The sequence below is a fragment of the Gambusia affinis genome, linkage group LG20 (genome assembly GCF_019740435.1).
Source record: "Gambusia affinis linkage group LG20, SWU_Gaff_1.0, whole genome shotgun sequence".
Lineage (NCBI taxonomy): Eukaryota > Metazoa > Chordata > Actinopteri > Cyprinodontiformes > Poeciliidae > Gambusia > Gambusia affinis.
In genome coordinates this window covers 18,181,143-18,206,739 of record NC_057887.1, presented here as the reverse complement: position 1 = coordinate 18,206,739, position 25,597 = coordinate 18,181,143, and the positions used below count along the sequence as shown (strand labels likewise).

Sequence of the window (25,597 nt, the reverse complement as noted above, 5' to 3'; positions counted from 1 at the left end):
ACTGGTTCAGATCGTCTTATATAACTGGCCGTAGCAGGTCGAATGGACATGTGTTTGAAAATCTAGGTTAGGTTTCTTCTTTATAAATGTAATTTAAACGTGAAATATGTTATATCTTTCAGTAAAATGATAATAATCAGCAGTTGTAAGAACTTTTAGTCTCGGTTTCTTTTTTTTTTTTTAGCACTCAACCATCTTTTACAGTTGTACTTTTAATGTATTGCTTTAAGCGACATATAAACTTAAAATTTGAAACCATATTATCAAAGGAAATCCTTATAGGTACCACAAAAAATGTTTATAATTTGTACACCTCCAATTCTTTAAGTCTGTTGTGGAGAGAGTAATCTCTTCTGCCAACATTATTTCAGTTACCGGTAATTTCAAAAATACTTTATTAATCTCAAAGGAAAAATAAATGTTGTTATCCATGGTTCTTCAAAGAGTTGTTGTAGATGCTGAAAGCTGTGGGCACTAGCAGTCTGTATTACAGCGGTTCTGACCAAATCTCTGATTTAAGACAAACTGCTGCTGTATAACAATCTACAGTTTATCTGTAATTTATTTTATAATTTTTTAAGAATCCCTCTTTGCAAAATAATCTCTAGACGTTCCAGGGTAGTCGTGATGGTGGCAGAAGAGATTGCCTGTTGGGGCAGCAGCATCAGACAAACAACGTAATAAAAAAGAATGTAGTAATATATAAAAGTTATGTTCATTTTATTATAACGGTGAATGCTCACTGAGACAAAATGATCTAGAAATTCCTAAATAAAACAACTGAACGCATAGTTGTCAGTTCTTCATCAAATTAGAATAAAACCCGACTTGATTGAGGAAAATGGATGTCATTTTTTGCTTCAGCCGTGCGAAATAGTATTAATTCAGTTAAAATAACATACACAACTTCCAAATTATGTATATTTTTTGGAATCCAGTAAGATTAATGAAGGAAGCAGAATAATTTTCACCTCGTTTGTTCGACCTGAATCTATCTTTGAAACCAAATACCACAAGAGGGCGCTGTTGACACAAAGTAGCATTATTCTAACGTGACCTTCAATTCTGTGGCGGTTAAATACGGAAAACAGGACTAATGTTGAGCATCACGTTCACTGAATGCGTCATAATTATGTTGATTTGTAATAAGTTATTCAGTTTTAGTATCGTGGATTTTAAAAAGCCCCCCAGTAAACAAATTCAAACTAAAAATCAAATGTTTTTTAAGCAAACATGACATATTTAGCTTAAAATCTGTCATGAATGGATGTAAAATTATACTAATTATGTTCTGAGACTTCAAAACTGCATACTTTCCCCCCTTATTGTTGTAGTAATAAGTGTAGAAAATACTGATATAAAATAGGATAAAAGAAGACAACTGCTTACAAAACAACAAGAGATGTTTATAAGTTGATATGGAATACATTATTAACATTTTACTGGTCACATATTGATTTGCGTTATTGCAATAAATAAACAGTTACACTTCTGGTTAATCTTAGCAGGCGGCATAAAAAGAAAAAGAATATTGCTTAGTGAGTTTCAGCAGTCACAGGGTAGATTTATATTTATAATGAAATAAGATTGTTTTTTACCCTCTAAACACAAAATAATTAACTCATTTAGATGTTTCTGATCAGCTCAGACAGAATTTGAGCATTCATAGTGCACAAACAGCATCTAGCTGTTACATAATTACTTTACCCTAAATTTCACCTGTTTAAACAACATTAAAATGTTTTTCCAAAGGATCACATGGCAGTTCAATACTGGCAAAATTAGAGAGATTATAAATAATGTACTCTTGTTTTTCCCATTTTGTATAGTGTCAAAGAGAAATATGCCTCTTTATGCTGCTCATGAATGTAAGCAACATATTGATAAATCTATAAAGGCACATAAATACTACTTTTTATATAAAAATGCAGTAAATAGGGTAACCTAAAGTGTAAATGTTAATAAATATACCAAACAATAAGTATAACTTTATTTAAAATCATCTCATTTTGTACATTAGATGTTGTGTATTTTTTCCATTAGGTAGACGGTCATTCATTCATATAAGCATGGCGGCTGATTGTCCCGTTTTCACACAAACATCAACAGACACTGATACAGACAGACTAAAAAACACATTTTAAATCTCACATAAAACAAATGTACATTAAATGAGCATAAAAAAAGATGCAACTTCGTAAAGATACAAAATTCTCATCAGTGCAAAACTGCAGATTTCAGTTTTAAATGTTTAAGTCGCTTATATTCTTATAATGTTTTATAGGACAATAATGAAACATGGAAATGATAAGCTTTGATTCCCTTATGAAAACTAAAGCTGCGAGTGTTTTCTCCAGAGTACGATTAGAAGTCTCTACAATGAAAGCATGTCTTCAAGCATTTAAACTCCTCGATGTCTTAGTTTGTCGTTGTCAGTAATGAAACTAAGTGATCATTATGGCTTGCAGAGAGGTCCAGACACACACTCGGCTGTTTGCTCGGCAGAAAACGACTGACAGCTGATCCTTCCAGGAGCTCTGAATCCTCCATCAGTTGAGAATCCTGCTGCTCCGTTTGTATCTGCAGTGTTTTGGGTCACCTAGGCAGAACTGTGCTGGGAAAAGTTAATCATTTCCACAAGTCCAGATTTGGTAAAGTTGTCCACTCCTCTCAGTTCTAACAGCTTGTGCTAATCGCTAATAAGGAGAGAAGATTATAGGAGCATGTGTGACCCTTAGCGGTCCCGGCGCAGGCCTGAAGAGTGTGGGGTTTATGATGGGGCCGGGGATGATGGCTGTGGGCCTCGGAGGCAGTCGTAGCGCCAGGGGCCCGGACGTCATGCTGCACAGTGTAGCTGGGTTGAACGGGCCGCTCAGGAGCCCTGCCGGCAGGGCTTTGGACAACTGCTTGTGCAGAGCCAGTTTGGTCTGAAAATAAAAACAGGAGAAATACTGACTATAAAGAAGACTGGTCAAAGTAGCACCTACAATATCAGGGTTTCCTCCAGAGTTTTATAAGCCTGGCGGGCCACCAGGCTGAACTTGGACCCCCACCAGACTAAGAATTGTTTATTTATTTTAGCTTTTTTTTAACCCTTCCAGGCCGAATGTATTGACGGCGATCCAGCCAAATTTGTGCTATCTGAAAAATTCCAACAGTTTCTGAAAGGGGAGACGTTGCGCTTTCCAGACAATATCGGGTTATTACGGTAATTTCAGTTCCAGTCAAAAGGTCTGATGCTAATAAAACTGGGAAACAATTTTAAATGATCGGAATTTTTATTTCTATTGTAAATACCACAAAACATTGTGATAATTTTTTTAGTTCGTACAAGAGCTGCAGTTTTGGAGATAAATCTGTGTGTGTGTGTGTGTGTGTTTGAGAGAGACTCACCGCTAAGACAGCATTGGGGTGAAGTTTATTATAGGGGGTGAACTTTGCTTTGACAGGCTTCCCAGCCAAACGCTCTTTGTGCCTCCTGCTATTTGTGTGCTAAAAAAGAAAAGACACATGAAGCAAACACAGATCCAACCAACTATACAGCCGACAAACACCAAGTACAACATAAGAAACACAAAACTGTCCTTCTTTTAGTTCTTCTCTAGCTGTAAACGGTTCATGACGTTGTGAAATGTTCCAAATGAAGTCAAACGTGAATCTGTATACCTGCTTCAGCTGCGTCTCTGAGTTAACAGACACTTGGCACAGTTCGCAGTGAAAAGCTTGGTTGGCTACACCAACAACTGTTCTGCTCTTGCTCCCCATCCGTTGCTTCATTCGACCTTTTGGTCTGGGAGTCGATGTCGCCTTGACCCTGCGATGCGATTGGCTGATGTTCTGACCGTCCAGCATCTGTTTGTGCTTAGAGCCTGATTCGACCAATCAGAGGAGAGGTAAAAGGTCAGTGCAAGTTTGAACGGTTTAGGCCAGAGGAGTCAAACTCATTTTCATTTGGGGCCAAATCAACATCTTGAATGTCCTCAAATGGTTCTGGCAGAATGTCAATAAAGTTACTCATTAATAAAATATTAATAAGTATATTTTATTAATAAATAGCTGCCTCTCCAGTTAATGTGTACTTATAAAAAAATTAAAAATTAAAAAATTTTCACATTCAATGAAAAGTACAACGGTGTATTAGAGTCATGCTAGATAGAAAAACAGTACAAAACTCAAATGTTGAGATAAATCTCAGAAAAAACTTGGAAATTCTGAGCTTGAAAATTAAAAATTTGACTGAAAAAAAACAGAAATTCAGAGATTAATTTCAGAAATTTTTGGGATTTTTTTTTGCCATACAGAAGTCAAAAACATTAGGTATTTTTGTACATTTTCTGAGTCTCAAAATCAAAGATTTTTTTAACTTTTGAAACTCAAAAATTTGCAATATATATTTTTTTTAATTTCTGAGATTCATCTCAAAATTTCAGTTGTCTTGCAAATTTTTGACTCTTAAAACTCAAAAATCTAAAAATGTCTGAGATTTTGTCTCAAAAATTTTACTTTTGAAGCTCAAAAATCTTCTTTGTTTTGTAGAAAACGTCTGAAATTAATCTAAAAAATTTAAAAGGTTTTGTCTTGGAAATTTTGGACCTTTGGATCTCAAAAATTCTCTTGTTGTTCTAGAAAGTTTCTGAGATTAACCTTGAGTTTTTTGGGCGGAAAATTATTCCTTTTTTCTACCTGAACAGGTGAGGAAGAGTCTGTGCTTTGAAAAAAAGAGAAATAACAATAATAAGCTTTATCAAACTTACTTTATCTCCATTTGTTTACCTTGACAACTTAACAAATTAAATTTCACAAATTTAATTTGATTGTGACTAACATTTTGTTTCAAATTGGAGCTTCACTCTCTTTTGAGTGTTGGTTTTTCTTCAGATGAAAAGTTTAAGCGCACAGCTATAATCCTGAAGGTTCTTCTTATGCAGCTTCCTAAAGTCCAGAGGGCCACATAAACAGTTATAGGTGGCCGGATTTGGCCCCCGGGTCGTGAGTTTGACACATGCTTTACAAGCAGTAAAAGTGGAAGTGAATACCGCTGCAGTGAGACTCCAGCTGGGAGTTGGAGTTGACCGTCACTTTGCAGGTCGGACAGTGAAGAGGCTTTTTATTGTTTTTGGCCTCTTTAGCCTCTTTCCCCTCTGCGGCCTCCTTTCCTCCTCCTGCTGCGGCGCTTCCCTGAGGATCAGGGTCTGATGCCGAACCGCTGGCAGCGTCGCTGCCGTCTGCATGCGGGGCGTCTGCAGGAAGGAGGTCGGAGAGCTGGGAGCCGTCGGAGGCTTGGAGGGTCTGCTGAGCAGAGGGGGGTGAGGAGGAGTCTGAGCATGAAGGCATGGAGGATGGAGAGGCGCTCTGCGAGTTCCCCTGGCTGTTTTCAGGTTGGGGTGAGGCGTTTGGGTCTGTGGACAGATGGTCAATGCAAGCTTTTTACTTCCAGCCATTTTCACAAATCTTCCCCCACGTTGTCGACAGAAGCCAAGAACGTCCAAATACGTAATTCTGCAAAGATCAACATCTGGATATTCTGTTGTTTTAAGACAGCGCTTCTCAATTCCAGTCCTCAGGCCCGCCTGCTCTGCATGTTTTAGATGTACCTGTACTCCAGAGCAGCTGATTCAAATGACTGCATGACCATCAAGTGCTGCATAAGCCTGTTAATCACCCACAGATTCAATCCAGGTGTGTGGCAGAAGGGAAACACCTAAAACATGCAGGGCAGGGGAGGCGTGAGGACTGGAATTGAGAAACACTGTTTTAAGATAATGAGTGAGTTTTATCTCATTAACTTGATGAAAAAAATTAACTTTTCCTGATAATCATCTTTGTTTTCTCAACATGGCAAGTTGATTGTGGTGCGAAACATTTGAGGTTTCCAGATAAAATCAGGCACCAACATAATCATCCACAATTTTGATTTAAAAAAAAAGCCATCATGCAAAAACAATCTTTTCTAAACCGATAGAAGCCAAATTCTGTTTACAAGACAATTCTGTTTAAAATTAGACATCGACACGAACCCAAAATATGTCCAGATACAATCTGCAGTGTTGACTCCTGGGTCTGGAAATGATCTGGACTGAACTCAATCCCTCAGAGATGTTTTGGTGTCAGGACACCAAAACAAGGATTTAATATCCGTCTCTATCAGCCGCACCCTCAACACGACCATTTTTTTTAAAAAATAACTATTTTTATGTGCATGTCTTTTAAAACTGCTTGGCAGGTCCTCCATGTCATTAATATGATTTAATAAATCTGTTTTTCCAACTAAATTAACACTGATTGGCTGTATTGGCTGCTGCAGCTAAATACAAAACCACAAAACCTTACCAAGTATTTTTGGTCTAATTTCTAGTGCAAATATCTTAGTAAACTTGAAATAAGACAAAACTAAAGTAAAAGTAACTTTTCAAGAAGATGTCAGAGCTTGTTTTAAGTCAATAATTCCTTAACATTAATGAAATGTTATTCACTTATAGCCAAACATTTTCCCATGTTATAATCTGCCAATAGAACCAGCACTTTTTCATCAAAATTAACAAAATACTGACTTAAAATAAGCTCCTATATCTCTCTGAAACGTTACTTTTACGTTAATTTGTCTTATTTAGAGTGTACCAAGATATCTGCACCGTAAACTAGACCAAAAATACTTGTAAGATTTTGTGTTTTTGCAGTGTTGTCTGTTCCTGGTGACCTGCTCTTTCCATGCTCCAGTCTGCTTTTAGGATAAACTTGGCCATGCTGGCAGTTGTTAGAAATTTCCATTTAAGTTGGAATAAATTTGGACATTTGTAGGTTGTCTTAACATATTTTTTTGATTTAGGTGTCAGAACATTAAATTAGCTTTTTTGACCTAACTACCTGTGTCTCTCTGTCTCTCAGTATTTATAGGCCGTTCTGTACAAACTTTGTTTTGACACCATTTTGGGATTTCCCCAATAAGAACAGACGTGGTTAAACTATAAAAAAACAAGCTCATTTTTACACAATATAGCGAGATTCATAGTTTTTTCCTTAGATAAAGTCATGAAGAAACCTAACCCTCCACTGGTTTCTGTTCAGGTCGATTTTGAGGACAAAAATACATATTCAGACATTTATCTGGACATATAAATTACATATATTTATTTTCAAACCTAAATTTTCTAGATTTTTTTAAATTTTTGGTTCAGCGTTTAGTTTGGCTGTTTTCCCAACTGTTTTGGTTCTGTGTATGATGTCGACTAACATCTTTAGATTTTTGGCATCTATAAATATGCTTATATGTTTTTTATTTACTCATAAATATGAACAAGTTGTAAACATGCATCATGTGAAACACATTAAGCAGAATCCAGGACAAACGTAGCCTTAGCTCTTAATATTCTCCACCAGCTCTGGTCTTTTCCATTATTTTTATTAAAATGTTTTTTGTGCCTTGTTTGCCGTCATCCCCTGAATTTTCCCATCTTTCTGTCTTTTTCCTGCCATCTTAATCACTCTTCTTTTGTCACTGCGTCTCTCTGTCATTTGTCTCTCTGCAGAGGCTTCATCCGTCACCATCAATCAACAACCATGGCAACCACTGAGCGTAACAAGCTTATTATTATGTGCTTCGAGGGAAATTGATAGGTGCCGCGTAGAAAATGGGAGAGAGAGGATCAATAATGGAAAAGAAAAAAGCCAAGAGAGGGAACGGAGAGAGAGAAGGTGATATTTTGTTGTCAGGTAGAATGAGAGGCTGAGTGACTGATGGCGGGAAGGAGTGAAATAGTAAATTACAAAGTCATTACTAGAACAGCAGCTACAGTGAGAACATGGTAACAAATCAAAAAACAGAAATTCAGGTGGATTTTTATCTAATTTTTCAATGAAAACAATTAATGAGGGAAAAGATCACCTGTAAAAAACCTGATTTTTTACTTATTTGACAGCTTTAAACCTCATTTTCTCCTCATAAGATTGATTAAAATACAGAAATTATTGTTGTATTTCTACTTTATTTAGCACACTGTAAAAAACGGTAAAAAACATGTTATTTTACTGTGTAAATCTGATCAAATCTGGATTTATATGGTAAATTCTGGCAACCGCACAGTGTTTTGTTTACAGTGCAGGAAAAAACAATTAATTTAAAACCTCACAAATTCTACAGAAATATTACACATTAGAAGTCACTACAAACTTATACATATAATGCAATTTAAACTACAAAAGGTCGACTGAGATGTTAAAAAATTTAATCATAACAGCTGCATTCATTTGTTTGACTATTTAATGTTTACATTAAATTTGTAAAAAAAACAAACAAAAAAAAACTTTTAAATGTGGCAGATTTTGGAGATGATTCCATGCAAAAATGACAGAATATTTCAATGTTTTTATTAGACCTTCAGTGGCAAGTTATAATCACTCAGTTACATTTACTGCATTTACTTTTGAAAGAAATTAATCGGGTAACATTTTCTGATGATTATGAAGTATTGGTTCTCTTATTTGAGTAAAATGTCTGGATGCTCTGCCTTCGGAAAGTAACTTCTCTGAAAGAAAACCAAATATGTTCCAACCAAAAATTCACCAGATAGACACACAGGCCTACAATTCATGTTCTAATATTATTTTCTATGTAATGAATGTTTTGGTAAGGTGATCAATAAATAAACGGTAGATTTTATCACCTCACTGTGCTCTGATATATACATACAGCTGTGTACAAAATGAAGAGATCACTGCAGTGAATCCCATTGAAAACCTCTCGGTTATTTCTCTAAATATTGATTTCTGAGTTAAAACATTAGCATTGTTGTTCCTAAATGAATATGATCTTGTTTTCTTTACATTATTTGAGGTCATTTCTCATTTTCTGCAAATAAATACTTGGAATTTCAGAGACATGTTGTCAGTAGTTCATAAAATAAAATATAACTATGTTCATTTTATAAACCTATAAAGGGTGAAATCAGAGAAGCTGATCATTTTAGGTGGTCTCTTAATTATTTTCAGAGCTGCATCTGGTGCATGTATGGAGGAATTTTTCTGCCATAGTTTGAGAGCACACATTTTCAGTCTGAAAGCATTACAAGTTTTCAGAAGAAAGATATGAAGTCCAGCTTTCAGGCTGAAATTTAAGCACAAGTATTTAAAGTTTAGAGAATAAAAGACGTGAAATCCTGCTTTCAGGCTGAAAATGTGTGCTCTCGAATTATGGCAGAAAAATTCCCCATATGCACTGAGAACGTGTAGGACACGACTAAAACGCCTCTTCATTTATACTCAACACATCAATTCACAAATGTGCACTGTCGTTACCAAAGCATATGTTCTATTTCTGATTTATTCAAATTAATAATCTACTTTAGAATCTGCATGACTGCAAAAACACAAAATAAATTCAGGCTTACTGACTGCATTTTTATAGGTTTTCAGTGTAAAATTCTGCTAAAACAATTAAAGACAAATTGAACTGGAGGGTTTTTTTTTATACATCTTTACCACTGGTGTTGACGTCAACATTTTATGACAGTAACAGTGGACTGCAGTTGTTGTGACAGTCTCAGTGACAGTCAGAGTCCTTCCTGAGATTGCATCTCTTCTTCTGCAGAACGTCTTCGCTCGGTGGCTGTAATTATCAGACAGAACCAGAGATAGCAGGACAGCTAATGGCTTGTAATTAACTAGCTGAGTGGCAGCTTCCAGAGCCTCAGCGCCCGTTTTCTTCAATTACAGCTAATTATGCAGAGGTTGGTGAAGAGGGGAGGCTGTTTTTAAATCAAAGAAAGAACTTGTACCTGTTTTGTCTTTCAGCTGAGCATCGATCTGCACCGTTTCCCCCTCCATCATCGCCGTCTCTGCGTCTCTATCTTTCCCAGCAGAGGGCTGACCAGGTCCGTTCTTCTGCCGGTTCTTCTGGGTCTCCATGGCCTTTAGCTTGCGAGCATGTTTGTGACCTTTGTAGTGGGCTTCTGCCTGGGTCTGCACACACAGACAGACAGACAGACAGACAAACAAACAAACAAACGTGAATGCAAAGAGAAAACAAGTAAACAGGGTTTGTTAGTGATCACACAAAATCTTTACAGGGAAGCTGAGTAACAACGAAGTATAAGGGAGAAAATAAATAAGGTAGATTACTGACTTTATTGGAGGAATTATGCATTTAGTCGCACTGTTGGTTTGACAATAATCAGTCATGTTGCACAAAAGAACATCAGCTTCATCCAGTAAGCATATTTGCTCATCTTTCCTCAGATTTGTGCTGACAGAAATTGCCCCGTCTGCTTTGCTGTGACGTAACATGACCTTCATGTTCTCATCTGACAGAAAGAAAAACAAGTTTATGAAATATTTTAGATCCTAAAAACGTTTCGGATGTAAACTCTGAGTTAATTTTGTGTCATAAAATCTTTGTAAGGTTTTGCAGTTTGTGGGTGCTAAATATTTCCCACTGATTGAATGATCTCAGTATTTCTTCACCTCCCAGCTTAAACTTCTCTAAAATGTGTATCTTAAAGTAAAATCAGGAAAACCTCATTTATTTTGTTTGCAATGGACTTCAGTTTTCAGCCCCTGTGGAGAGTAATGCTGTTGGCAAAGTTATTTTGTATGGATTTAAACAAGCAATGCTACAAGATTTTATAGGATTTATGTTCCAACATGCAAATCAAAACATTCCCTACTCCTGCTCTTTTGAGTTAGTTTGAATGAAACCTGTAACCAGTTCTTCCGGATAGCAGTATCAGAACATAATGTTTGCATTTTTTAATCTGTTCCTGTCTTAGCAGCTTGCTTAGAGTTTTATTCATTTTTAATTTTGTTATTTTCACTTCAGAGAAAAAAGAAAAATGCTTCAGCTCATATACTTTTGCCGATATCGGCAATTCCAATTACATTTTTAAACATAAATGTAACCATTCTTATTTTTTATGAACAAACTTTACTGAAACACTTCTGCCTTTCTTAAGATTAAAGACCCAAATGAGAGGCGTAATAAACAGAAAAGGCTTCTGCTCTCATCCCCAGTCAAAATTCAAAATGTGTCAAGCTGATTCCTTCATGGATTTGTGCCAGGAGCGGATGAAGAGATGTCTTCCTGTTATCACTTGTCATGAAACTTGGATGGCTGCACAGGCATGAAGGGCGCCATCCAGGGTCAAAGTGTGATGCAGCAGTCGGGGCAGAGCAAAGGTCATACAAGCCCTTTGGCCACGATGAATGTCAGCGCACACCAAACATTCAGAGCGATGGTTTCTGATGTTACCAAGTAATTTGTAGTAGGAATTGAAAAGTGTATCCACAAACTAGAAATCAGTTATCCTCTGTTAAAAATGTCTGAAAGATGAAACATTATGCTTCTTTGAACAAGTTAGTGCAGGTCTATGCAAAACATGTTCATTACATTTTTTAGCACAAAATCATTCTTTTTCGTGCAAAACATAATGATTGTGACATTAAGGATTACAACAAAACTTAAAGGAGAAATTCAATTTAATCTCGAAGCGTCTGACTCACGGTTGAGTTGAAGCGCAGGTGGCAGATGTTGCATGAAATGATGGGCTTCTTCTTCGGCTGAGACACGCCAAACGTGTGGTTAATCACCGCTTTCTGCACCGGGTCCATCTGCAAGAAGAAACACACAAACTAGAACTATCAGTGCTGCTTTACATGGACACAGCAGAACAATTAAACGTTTGACTTTGAAATAAAGACATAAAGCAAAATGGTGCCTTTCTGATTATACACGTTAAGAAATCTTCCCTCCACATGTGTTTGCATAACTGGTAAAAATGTGAATAATAAGGTATAATATTCAACCTTTGTTGAATATATTTTCCCCCCACCAATTAAAAGTATAAAAAGTTGGATTTATCTACAGTTTTCACTGGTATCACCATAACTCACATCTTCAGGGAGTCTGAACAGTGAAAAAATCTTAAAATAGAAACAAAAAAAATTAATCCAAAAATTACAACAACAAAAACACTCCAGCATTGAAGTTTTCAGCTAAAGTCTCCTTTCTGACAAGTTGTCTTCTGCCTCACTGAGACAAGTTAATTCCTCCCCTCTGTGTTCGTCATCAAAATGGAGGAAAAATAGAAATTTGTCTTATTTGTGTTTTGACATATTCAGTAAGGCAAAGTTTTGTGCAAGATGAATCATTTCTTTAAGACAGGTTAGAAATGTGCATTTAGAAATAATCCTGCTCCTATTATCACTGTGACTACGACCTTTTTCTTCTTTAAACCTTGAAATTATGGAAATTATTGCACTGACTGACTCAATATGCATCTCTAATAATACAACACATTTAGTTTTAACATCTTTTTCTATTAAAGTGACCTTTAAGTAAAAATTACATGTAAACTAAGTTTGTATATTCAGTTTTAAACCCAGAATCCTGAATTCACAGTTTTTAAATTGCCTGTTTGGATGAAATCTCTCTTCATTTTTTAAATCCCTCCAGAGCAGCTCTGCCATTCAAACCATATTTTTAGCTTCAGCTGTCACACGGCAAAATTTTCCCTTCCCCCCACAAGCTTGATGCCTTTAACAAGACAACCTCAGCTTTTCCTCATTAACTGATGAGCCTGGATGCAAACTCAGACAAATATTTCACTAATTACTTGTTTAAAGGGGAAAGTGCAGAGACTTATGTAAGTACAATATTTAAAAAATTAAAACAACACACACATTAAACATTTAACTGGGACAACATTTGAGTAAAATCTTGATGCTCTGCTTGGAGTGGGAAATATTTTTTTATATATAGTAGCTAATATTACACAATATGTGTAATATTTTGATATTTTATTGTAAGTGACGCTTGATCTCATTTTGCATTCTGCTGTAATATTCTGCAGATCAAGCCTTGAGCTGAACTATATTGCAACTTATATAATTACATTTACTAATAGTGATGCAAAAGAGTGATTTTTTTATAGTGTTTTTCACAAATAGAAGCTACATTTTTATCTAAAATACATACCACTAAATGATTAAATCCCCTTCAATAAATCACAGATAAAGAATATCCAAACAAATGGTGCATTCCTGTAAGAACATTAACAATTTTTCTCACTATTGTAAAATTTTAACTCTTTTTGAGTCTATAACTATTGTTCTCATCCATGATTCAGCATATTATTTTTCTCAATATAAATCAATAATGAGTTAAAGTGGGGCCATAAAGTTTGTTGATTTCCCCCCAAAAAAACTAACAGAAAAACAATTGTAAAACTAAAAATAAAAAATATTTGAAACAAACAAACAAACAAAAGTAAAAAGAAAAATCAAAACTGCATCCTACATCTGTTAACAGTTTTGGATTTCTTTCCCCAAAACTAACAGAAAAATAATTGTAAAACTAAAAATAAAAAAATATTTATGAAACAGAAAAAAAACAAAAATCTAAATTGCATCCTACAAAAAACATGCAGCAGGTGGTTCATACAATGTTGTCAAAATTTAACAGAAAATTCAGTAGAGACTCGAACATTAACTCTGCCATGAAGAGTTAATGTTTGTTTTTGTTTGTATGATTTCAAACAAAGAAAAACTTTTATTTTTCTTGAATATTGTTCCCCACAGGTCATGAAAAAGAACAAGAAAATTATTAGGATTTTAAGTAAGAGTTCTCCTTAAATATAAAATGAAAACAATAAGAAACTAAATGTTTTTGACTTTATTTCTAAATACTCATTAGCATTTGATCTTTGACTTGGAAGTATAGAAAAAACCTTGTGATAATTTAAATCATATTTTCTTACAGTGTTGAAGTTGGGGAAGAGGCTGAGGGGCGAGGAGCCGTTGACCCTGAGCGGCAGGAAGTGCTCCAGCTGGGCGTGGGTCTGCGGCTGAAGGGGTCGACCCGGGAGGGGCAGCGAACCCAGGAGCGGGTGGACCTGGTTCTGGGACAGCGCACCTGAAAGCACAGACACATTTTGGACTTTTATATCTCGACCCCCCTCAAAAAAATCTACATGTACATTCAGCTACACAAACTGATTTTAGCGGCCGTATGAGAACAAGACGCCAGGAATGAATGAGTCACTCAGTGAAAAACCCTTAATGGCTTCACTAATAGCAGGGGATAAATTAGAGGCTTTTTGTTTGGCTTTTTTCTGCTTTGTTTATCTTGAAAAATGTTTTTGGCCTTTAAGCTGCAAACCAAGCGTCTGTAATTGTTTGTTTCTTTCCCTGATTCTGGATCAACGTGAAAAAAAGAGTCCAGACATTTTAACATTTCAGATTATTTCACGCTGCGATCACACCTTTCCAATTTTTATTTTAATTTTTTGCCGTAATGAGACCTGTATCTGATCTTTTCAAGACAGTCAGAACAACAAAGGTGGGATTTTTTTTGAATGCGACCAAGGTAACCTGGATATCTAAAACTATCTGATCTTTTCAAATGTGACCTGAATCTGAATGTCCAGGTCGCATTCATCCAACTTGAACGTCATTGACTCTCAACAAATGTGCATCTTTGAAAAGCAGAAGTAGAGCCTCCTGCACAACCAACAAGAATGCAGCAGGTAGTTTCTGTATGATAAGTCAACAACAGAATGTTGTACAGCTCATACAGTGGTAAAACCAGCTGACCAATCACGCTGGAGATCTTCGCTGGTTGCTAGGTAACAGTGACTCAATAGCTAGAAAGTTTTCAAAATGACTCATTTTCCACACATCAAAAAACAGCTGGGTGTTTTTTTCTAGACACTTGTGTTGTTTTTAGAAGGAGTTGAGACACAAATGGAAGAACAAAAATGTACAAAATAAACTTTGCGTAATATTTCCCCTTTAAAAATGTGCGACTCTTTTGATTTTATTACACATTTATACAAAAGAACATTACAATGTGGTTGTAGTTGCTGTAATCTGTCAGCGTAAGACATCCACATTCAATCAGGTGGAAATATTTAGAAAATAAATTTTGAAGGTTTCTCTTGTTTAAACCTCAGACATTTAGGCTGGTGTGCTCCTGACTGCTAAAGTGAAAGTGAACACTATTCATAGCAAGATGCTTTAAAACGTCTCTAAAAACCCTAAACTGTCATCTAAGATCAACAACAGGCTCTCGGTATGAATTCCATGTCTGTACAAAGAGTTCACATTTAATATTCACTGGGGTGTGCAATTAGGAAAACTTTGCTCTCAAAGAAAAATATGAAGTTTGCCAGAAAGGACCGAGTCGAAGTCAGACGCTTCTGGAACAGTGTTTTTCAGAAATATGTCTAAATTTGAATTATTTGGGCACCAGCACAGAGTACGTTTTCACCATGAAGTAAATCCATCATTCAATGAAAAGCTCTGAGAACTGTGAAATGGAAAGTCCAGAGTCGGGTTAAAGTTTAGATGCTGTGGGGTGATGTTAAGAAAAATGATTATTTCTAATGCTTTGAACAGTTAATTTTATGTCATGTGTAAAAGGTATCTTGAACATTCTATGTTGTATAAATTTCTTAGTTTTAAACAGATGTTCTGTGAAGAATTTACAGTTAAATTATCCAGCAGAGTAAATGTCAAAGGTCAGGAACTAGATGCAGATCAAAGGAGATCTTTTAGGATTGTTATCAGGGCTCAGGAAGCCACGAAATTAGCATCTATTGCAGGGCAGAAGCCGATTGGGTTCACAGAACATCAAAAGGTTTTATAACCACATCTGGCAGGGTTTAAAACTAAAATGCAACATAGAATGTTGAGATCATTAACATTTTTCTAAGTATTAATAGCAAGTTTATAATTAAAGTCCATTATCTAAGTTTAGAATGGTGAATGCTGAATGTATTTGAAAATTGTACTGTCTATGATAATATCTGAACAAAATGGAAATTGTTTCAATGAAAATGTGTTGTTTAGTATTAGAAAACTGTTCAGGATTTTATGTGATAAAGCAAGGACTTAAATCTTTGGAAAATGCTGAATGCAGTAGACCAGAATTAGGTTTGTGAAGATAATCTTTCCTTAAACTAAATTACTTGATTTGGCCGGGAGGCACTCCGAATTTCACAGGTATCTGTGAAGTCTTCTTGTATGCTTTTATTTGCCCAAATGGCCTTAGAGCCCAGGAGACCAGGATGCAGTTGCTTGCTCCATTGTTCTTCCAGAGAGCAAATGGCCTTTGATCTCTGGCGTGAAATTAAGGGAAGGTCTAAGTTCCTCTGAGTGTCCAGGGGAGCTCCTGGTTGGTCGAACCAGGGGTACGCCTTAATTGAATACATTAAAAGTTAGGAAACTCCTCCACTATAAAAGTTTGTGCACAGTAATAATAAATCAGATTGCTGGTGTATTTCTGCCGTTTTGGCACCAGCCTTCTCCAAAGACATGTCTTTGCCTTTTCTTTCTCTGTCATTATCCCTTTGTCTTTTAATTCTTTTGTCTCAGGTAAAGAATGTATAACTCTGTGACGTCATCACGCATGTTGCTCCTGATTGGCACACGCTGCTCGCTGGAAGAACCCGGGAAATAGGAAGGAAATAGAGAGAGCCAAGTTTTTTCCAAATTAAGCTAACGTATTATTTCTTCCTTCAACAGTGACCAGAAAAAAGTTCAACATCTCGCAGTTGAAAGTGAGGAGTGGAACAAAAAACGTCTCAGTGAAGTTATTTAAACTTAAAGGAGAAAAGACTAGCTGCTAGGATGTTGGGTGTTCTTACTTTTCCCTCCAAAACAGACAAACCAGGCTACAAGAAAAGCAAAATTAACTTATTGGATGTTTCCAAGAAACTTTCCTTCCTAGAGACAATAGATTAGACGTCAATATGGGAACATTTGTTGGTAAAAAAATAAAATAAAATTTTCAATGGGGTTAATATTATTAATTATATTGTTCTTTCACTTCCTGATTTGGCACACAGTTGTATTGTTAGGTCACATAAAATCCCAACAAAACGTAGCCTCACAAGTTTTCTGAGTTGGGTCAGAGTTGAAAACGGTTTAGAAGTGGAACGGGTTTGGTGGAAAACCCAACAGACACAAACTGTGGATGTTTCAAAGCATATTCTTGTCTATGAATAACCCAGACCTAAATCTAAGTGAGAATTCACTTTAAAATTGATGTTTTCTATCCAATTTAACTGAATTTGAAGTATTTTGCAGGCAAATAATTGACAAAAATATTGCCCTCTTAAAGTGCCAAATTTGCAGATATGCTAAAAGGCTTGTAGCTGTAATAGCTTGACTGAAAAATGGTTCTAAAAAGCATTAATTCAGCCTAATTTTTGAGGTTTTTATTTGCTAAATAGAAATATAGAATCATCTTCCCTCCAGTTCAGAATGATGCACTACAGAAGGTACATAGAATATAAATATTTTTGCATTTTTCTTTTCTCCTCTTCTTTCTGCTCACCTGCAGACATTTATCTTTTGTACATTTAATTGTTTTAGACAACTTCTACAGCATTTCATCCGTGCATTATGTCTCAAACTCTCCTTCTGCTTGACCTCTCATCTCATCACACTTAACTCTGGTTGACCTGCACGCTCTCAGACTGCTCAAACTTTAAAAGAACACTGCGGCTCTCACCTTTGACTAGACCCAGAGGAACATTAGCGAGCTCACATTAAAATGCAGAGTGATTACATAAGTATGATATCTTCAGATTTTTATGACGCCTGCTTGCTAAATTTCTGGAAGCAGTTGTGTTAAAAGTCATGTGCAAATAAAGAAATAAGAGATTAAAGTGGGTTTGAAACTTAACTGAGACAATTTTTAAGCTTAATAAATGAAGTCACTAGAGACGGAGAGAGAGAGAGAAAAAAAAACAAGTGAATAATATTTTTGCAATCCATTTGAAAGACATTGAAGAGACTTAAAGTTTTGCGGTTAGGAAGGATGGTTGGGAAGTTTGGCTGTAGCAGGATGGAAAATGCCAGGAAGGGACTTGATGAGAAGGATGAAAGGATAACTAAATGGCAGCAGGCAAATCCGGCCAAGGAAAACCTTATCCTCTGACGACAATCAGAGGATAAGAACAGAATTATGTGTTAAAGAAAAACAAAATGTTCATTTTTATGTGCCATGAAGTTTATGACTGGACTTATGACTGAAAAAAAAAACAAAAAAAAACTTGATCGTAATGTGAGTCATAAACTAAAAGATTACTGAGAAATCACTAAAACTTCACAAAACCTTTAATGCAAACAAATCCAACATCCAACTGTGCATTGCTAATGCACATTCCTTTTTCTGAGTAGCCCTTTAAAGTTACATTAGAGTTCATTTAGTTTTGAAAAGCATTAAAGTAAACAAACAGAAACAGTTTTTTCACTGCTTTATTTCAGAGTTTTTCTCCTACTTGAATCAGGTGGCAAAGCCAATCACAATCTCAACCACTTGGACTAAAATTGGTGCGATTGATAAGATTTTTTACAATTCTGTCATAATTCAAAGACGTCTTAAGATCACTACACCAAAAAATCTTGCATTTTCTGGTCTGGCTGAGCTAAACACTTGAAAATGTGCACTTTTTTGGTTCCTTTCCAGCACTTCAGAAAGTTTAATCCAAAGTCAAACTTAGTTTATGTTGCATAGAAGTTGGGTTTTATTATTTATATTTCGGGTTCTGTTTTTTTTTTTTTTTTTTAGCAAAAAGTACTTCTGATAGATACATTACTAGTAAACTGCTGTTGTTTAGTGTATAAAACATACATTTGTTACATTATTTGGACTTTGATTATGAAATATTCTATAAATCACTATCTGATATGACTATAATTCACAATATTTATCAACTGATCAAAATGAATAAGCTTTGAAAACTTTAGTAAATAGCTAAATGAAAAGTTTACCCATTATTTTACGATATAACTGCTTTATTTAAATGCTATAAATTTATCTGGAGTTAAATTATGACTAAAACTATCTCTCTTACTGAAAATGAGAAATTTCTAATATGTTTTTATTTCCAAAATTAGACTCTGTGCGACTCAACACCTCAGTGTACATAGATGGAGGGGGGGGGGGGAAATTTTAATGGTTTTTAGATGAAAAACATAGATGAGAGGCTTTCACTGAGGAGGAGTCATCAGAGGAAACGCTCATTTCATGCTTTTCATGGCGCACGCATTTCCTGGGATTATCTGTGTGCCAGGCTCTAATTCACTCTGAACCAACATGGCGGCTCGCAGCCAAACTCTTATTTCTGACAACAAACATCTAGTGACGAGCGTCAGCTGTGTGATTTCAGTGCTCAGAGACATTGACAGCTGTATTTGGACAGTTAGTGGTTTATACTTATAAAATGCAGCCTTAAAATTTTAAATTTGAGTGTTAACTCTGAAATTAATTGATCAATAGGTGAGTATAATTATCAAATGTGGATTATTAAGAGTCACTGGGACACCTGGACTAACTTTAGGTGTGTCAAATAAGGCTTGTAATATTCTAGACTGAATTTTATTTTTCTGAAAATAAATCTTGTGAACTGTGGCACCTCAATATTATCTGTAAAAATAAAAAAGTTTTAATTCTATTTGGGACTCTAGAGAGGGTTTAAAAACAACAAGTCCAATAAATTAAAATTATTAATTTAAAGAAGAACAGACCCCAGCCAAAGTTCTAAAAAGTTCACATTGAAATTAGCATGTGATCTGTCAAATTCCCCTGATAAACACGGTACTTAGTAGAAGCTAATGCTAAGACGCTAACTGCACCGGAAGGACAACAACCCTCGAGCGCCAATTTAATTTTGACATTATAACTTACGTGTTCTATAATATCCTTATATATCATTTTTATGCTTGCACGTTATTCTCTACCGATTATGTTTTATTTTGAGCCCGTACATTTCTTGCTTGAAAAAAGGTTCTTGGCGAAAAATTAGAGAACGAGGAAAAGAAGCGGAACTGCTGCGCCAGAAGTCTTCACCACTTCAAAATAAGAGTATGGATATCAACGTCTTCTTAACGGTCGATAACCAAAACTTTAACACAGATGTCGAACTTTAGTGAAAGTTTACAAAACCGACAAGTAAGTTGGCACCTTAAGTTTATCTGGAAAAATCTAAATATATGAATAAAAATTTTAGAAACTCAAAAACGTTAAAGGATCACGTGAATTGTAAGTAGATTCAGTTCATACTTTCTGCAAGGTCGACTATTTCACATTAAGTGAATTTAAACAGCCTCATCAGCACTATATATTTAGCTATTTTCTGGAGTTCTCATCCTATTTATAAGTATTTTAACAGTATATCTTCATTCAACTTTCAGATTCTTGCTTAATGCAATATATTTAATGATACATTCAAATCTGTAAAGGTTGTTATTTTATATCTGCTGTTGACACTGCAGCCTCACCACATCATAGATCTGAATAAAGATTTTAATGACCCATGAAAACGGTTGACATTTGCACCTAATAAAGAGGAAAAATACATTATTATACAAGACGATTTGTATATCCTGTCCATAGTAAAGTTACATATTAAATATGAGTATGAGTAGAAAATACTGGGGACAAAAAATACTCTACTCAGTCATGTAGTAAAAGTTCCACAGGACACAAAGTTGAGATAACTTGACCTACTTAATTTCCAGCTAACTATAATATTTCTTTTTGTAGAACAGAATCAAATCCTAACCCACAGGCAGAATTAAATGTGATGAATTAAAGTAAAAAGGTGTCTCTTCTCTTGACAGCAGTTTGCTGTGTAGCCAGCAAAACACATCGTCAAATCATAAAAACTGAATGTCACGTTTCCCTCTCTATAATAGCTCACCTTTTCTGAGCCATAAAACACAAGTGCTTGGTGCACTGCGCTTTTTGCAGTAATGATGATGCCATTCATTGCTTACACAACAGGCATAGCGCTAGGCATTTATGATGAGCTCTGGTGGATGAATTAGGATCCATTAAAACTGCTATTGACAGCTCTGCTATAAGCTCATTCCACTGGAAAAAAAAAGAAAAAAGATGAGGAGTGAAGGTCTAATTTCCATCATGGCTTGAAATGCTGCCCCCGCCATGCTCTGTGTGGTCTTTAAATAAATCATCCTTATTGTGACGAAGTACATTTAGGCCTCAACTGGCAGCCAGCAGCCCAAATCTCCTGCTAGCTGACAGTGTCTATTTAAACGCACACAGCTGCAGCTGGCAGAGCTGGCAGCTTCGGGAGAGTTTCTACCTGCAGGGCAGCGAGCGGCTCTGATCATGGCTCCCTGTCGTAATCTGTCCTACTTTCATCTGAAGCACTGTGGGGCTATTTTCACCACAGGCTCCAACAACCTTTAATAAATTTGTTCAAGGTGAAATTCAAGATTTGTCTTTGCTGGTCAAAGACAAATTGAAGGACACGGCGAAGGCCAGACGGGCTAAATGTTTGCTGAATATTAGGAAGATTATAGAAGGTCCTGCTAGTAAATCTGCTTGTAGTTATGATAAACATATTACAAATGTCTCTTTATTTTCACTGACCCTTCCAGGAGCGTCAAAGTAGTTGGTCTTGGTATATTCTAGAAAAACATTTAAAAAAAAACAAACAAATAAAGGACAAATAAAAAAAGAGTTTCACCATTTCATTTTATAGAAATGGTAAAAATACAATGGATAAGACAGAATTTGCAACCTGACTATTAATTGGATAGCTGTTGAACCAGCAGAGAATATTAACAATAATAATAGATATTGGTTTGTTCATGTTGAACATGTTGAATTTGATTTTCTAAAAGCAATCTGTGGTGTATGGGTTCAAAGGTCACAAAGTTGAAAACCTGGTTGTTTTTGATCAGTAGTGGAGAATTACTTTTCTTCAGACGGCAAGAAGTTTAAGTTTATTTATGTGTATAGCACATTTCAGTAACAAGTTACTTCTACACTGTAAAAAAGAAAAAGAAAAAAAAAGGTAATTTACCAGCAGCTGAGGTTGCCAGAATGTTACCAAAACTCTGGCAACCTCAGAATTTTACCATATAAATGTCAGAATTTGACTGTATAAATATGGCAAACTTTTAAAGATTTTTACTGTAAAGATACTGTGAAATTCTGGCAACCACATAATTTTACGGTATAAATATGGCAAAATTTTCAGGAATTATACTGTAAAAATAATATGTAAAAAAATTCTGGCAACCACAGAATGTTACCATATAAATGTCAGAATTTGACTGTATAAATATGGCAAACTTTTAAAGATTTTTACTGTAAAGATACTTTGAAATTCTGGCAACCACAGAATGTTACCGTAGAAATGCTGACACGGTGAAATCAGCATTTATAAGGTATAATTCTGTGGTTGCCAGATTTTTACCACATAAATATTGTAAAACCTTTAAATTCGGCAAAATCCGTATTTACACTGTAAAATTCTGTGGTTGTGGTCGTATTACGTTTTTCCGAAACATTTTGTGGTAAAATTCTGGCGACCACAGCAGTTGTTATTTTACTGTAAATTAGAGACTTTTTTTTTTTTTTTTTTTTTTTTTTTTACAATATGAGGAGTTCAATATGTTTACAGATTATTTGTCTTATATTGAACTATCAGAATATGGTGAGAGCTAACAAATTGTAAAGAAATAAAAAAATCTTTTAATATAAGTCACATACTCAAGCTTTAATAAGTTAAATCAGTATTCAAAAATACATATATATTTTTTAATCTTTTTCTCCCTATTCTCTGAAACATAAGTGTAACATACAAATTAATAAATCATTAGGTAGGGCTATACCTTTACACACCACTGTATATTTCTTTATAGTTCTTGCTTCCTAGTATCTTTTTCTTACACTACCTGCTGCTTATTATATTTTCTAATCATCCACAGTTTCCTTGATCCTGACTGAACTGCTCCTTTCCAGTATATTTCCAATACATTTACATTCTGTATTTGTCATATTCTTCCACATATTTGCCCGGCCTTGATCTTGGCTTGGTTTTGGCCTCCTGTAGGTCATGTGAAGCGTTCTGCAGCAAATCTAACGTCTGCTGAATCCTGCATTTGCATCCCGTGCTCAGGGCTCATGCAGACAGAGCAATTTTTGCTGCGTTTCCATTAGTGACCCTCTGCACTTTACATATTAACATGGCGTATCAAACACACTCAAAATACGCCACCACCATCTGTTCAAACTCTGATAAGAGTCCAATCAGGACCGCTGAATGGCAGCAGGCAAATGTGTAGCAGATACTTATTGGTATTTAGAGTCTGTGCTGAGCGTTATCCGCCTCATGAACTTAGTAATTAGCAGTTTTTCTGACCCAATGCTCTTTTCAGCAGTAAATATGGCTGCCAGCCTGAAAGACTGTAGCAGCTTCAGATACGGGGCTGTGACAAAAATGGCTAAACACATTATATAAATTTGTTAGTTTTCTCATTTTTCAACTATTTAACAAACCAGCAGAAGTTTGGAGACACCTTCTCACTGAATTCAATAAGAAAGTGTGTCCAAACTTTTGGTCTGTACTGTATGTGTTGATCTTTCAAATAAAATATTAGTACATTAGATTTTGCGGTTGTAACCTGATAAAATGAGGAGAAGTTAAGGGGGTATAAATACTTTTGCAAGCCACTATATATAGGGCTATAAACACAAAGTTAATTTTCTGCTGTGAAAGAATGCATATAAAATATAATAAGAAAAAGAAGAAAGAAGTGTTTCTTTGACTTATCCTATCACTAAAAGTGCAATTTTATCCAAAATTAGACTTGGATAAAAGCTTCTGACAAAAATTGTAGAAAATCCACTTGCTGAACCGACCTGCACTCAGTGCGTCCGTGCACTGCGGTGGCACAAATGAAATAAAACACTCTCACTGACAATGAGTATTAAGTCAGTACAGCAGACTAATTACATCAGAGCGCTGAAATGACCTGCACCAGCTGAGGAGCCATTAAAACTACACTGTTGAATACTCGTCAGCCTTCCATCAGAATAATGAACCATTAACGCTGCTGGATAACGAAGCAGCGGGATTACCCATAATGCCAACTTCCTGCTCCCTAACTTCCCTAACCCTAACAAATCCAAAAGCTGCCATCAAATCACAAAGGAATACTGTCGAAAGATTTCTTCAAAAACACAGTTGATAAAAAAAATGAAAAAATATTGGATCCAGAGAAAACATCTAACTGTGAATAAGTTCAACCTCACAAAAAACCTGACATGAGACCCTTTTGTTTTCTATTTTCATAACAAGATTTAGAAACAGCTTGAAATTTAGTTGTCTTTAGATTTTTGCTACTTTTCAACAGACGGTTTTCTGGGAAGTAATTTTGTCAAAGCAACATGACTCCAGGTAACAGAAGACGAAGTGTTGTCTCTCTACGTGGTTTGTTTCTTTAACTTATCCTATCACTGGGTGTGTTTTCTATCAACTGTTGCAACCTGCGTCTCTGTCAAAGAAAATTTCATTTTAACCATCTCATGGGGTGTGCTGCGGTGGCGCAGGGGGTTAGCACGACCCACTTTTGGAGGCCTTAGTTGCGAGTTCGACTCCCGGTCCTGACGACCTTTGCCGCATGTCTTCCCCCCTCTCCTCGCCCTCTTTCCTGTCTGCCTACTGTCGCAAAAATACGAGCCGCTGGCGCTGCAAAAACTCTGAGAGAAAAAGACAAAACTATTTAATTTTAATTTGATCTAAATAAGGATTGATAGTGTTTTGTGTATATGAATATTTTTCTTTAATGTTAAGTGTGAGAGAGCCTGCAACTGATAAAGAAGAACTAGAAGTTTCTGTCGGATCCCTTTCAGTTCTCATTTCCTGCCGTACATGTAGGGTGTGGGTTTCCAACGACAGGTCTATCTAGTTGCTACAATCTATAATGACCACACAGGCACATCCATTAGAAGGAAACAAACGCACCCAGTATAACACGTTCATTCTATTGGCTGAGAGGTTGCCAGGCGACGGTACTATTTTGTTCCAAGGGCGAACAGAAAATGATTCGCAATCCAGCAGAGAGGTTGCAAGCGGAGATTTGATCCGAGCAGAGACAAGTTTTGAGTGTGAGGAGAAAGGTTTGAGAAAGCTCAGCGAATATTTAAAGTCATGAGTACAAGCATTACAAATTTTGAGAATAAAAGACATGAAATCCTGCTTTCAGACTGAAAATGTGTGTTCTCGAATTATGGCAGAAAAATTCTCCCACAAAAACTCCTCTATTTAGACTATAGTAAGTAGACTACCACAATTTATGTTGTGCATTCTTGTTTATGCTGTACGTTTATTAAACATACTGCAGAAGCCCATGCTCCACTCGACCATCACACAAATAATTTTGGTCTAACCCAGCCCACATTTTGGGTCAGTTTCAGATCACAAATTTAAACTCTACAAAGTAATTTGTACCCTTAAATATAAACAGTAACAGTATATCTAAGTATATTTAGTAGCATGTTTAAGCATTTAAGCCAACTGGGAGTAATACACATCTCAGATCTGAACAACCTGAGTACAGCCATCAGATATGATATATGATATATATATTACACATCAGTATTTTTATTTGGTTTAAATGGACATAAAGTAAAAGCAGGAGAGCAAAGCTAAGAAGCCTGATCATCTAAAGTTCACTAACACTACTGGAAATGTACATGAACAAACTCAGAAAACTGTGATTTAATATGTTGGTGTATCTTTATAGCTTCTCTCTCATGCAAGTCAGAATATAGATGAGATTT

At 35.8% G+C, this 25,597-nt stretch overlaps 1 protein-coding gene across 4 annotated transcripts in view; it reads right to left on the bottom strand.

Moving 5' to 3' along the window:
- Positions 1–1,385: 1,385 nt before the first annotated feature.
- The window catches only part of LOC122823172 (zinc finger protein 385C-like), a 78,460-nt gene continuing 54,248 nt past the window's right edge, over positions 1,386–25,597 (bottom strand). Inside the window, exons 4-10 of one of the 4 annotated variants that reach the window (XM_044102524.1) lie at positions 13,746–13,900; positions 11,491–11,598; positions 9,771–9,954; positions 5,037–5,399; positions 3,667–3,869; positions 3,394–3,492; positions 1,386–2,927 (exon numbers count right to left, since the gene is read on the bottom strand). In XM_044102524.1, coding sequence (XP_043958459.1) covers positions 2,697–2,927; positions 3,394–3,492; positions 3,667–3,869; positions 5,037–5,399; positions 9,771–9,954; positions 11,491–11,598; positions 13,746–13,900 — 1,343 coding nt within the window. In that variant the 3' untranslated portion in view covers positions 1,386–2,696. The remainder of the gene's footprint in view (positions 2,928–3,393; positions 3,493–3,666; positions 3,870–5,036; positions 5,400–9,770; positions 9,955–11,490; positions 11,599–13,745; positions 13,901–25,597) is intronic. The other 3 variants (XM_044102525.1, XM_044102527.1, XM_044102528.1) reach the window with 3 other exon arrangements.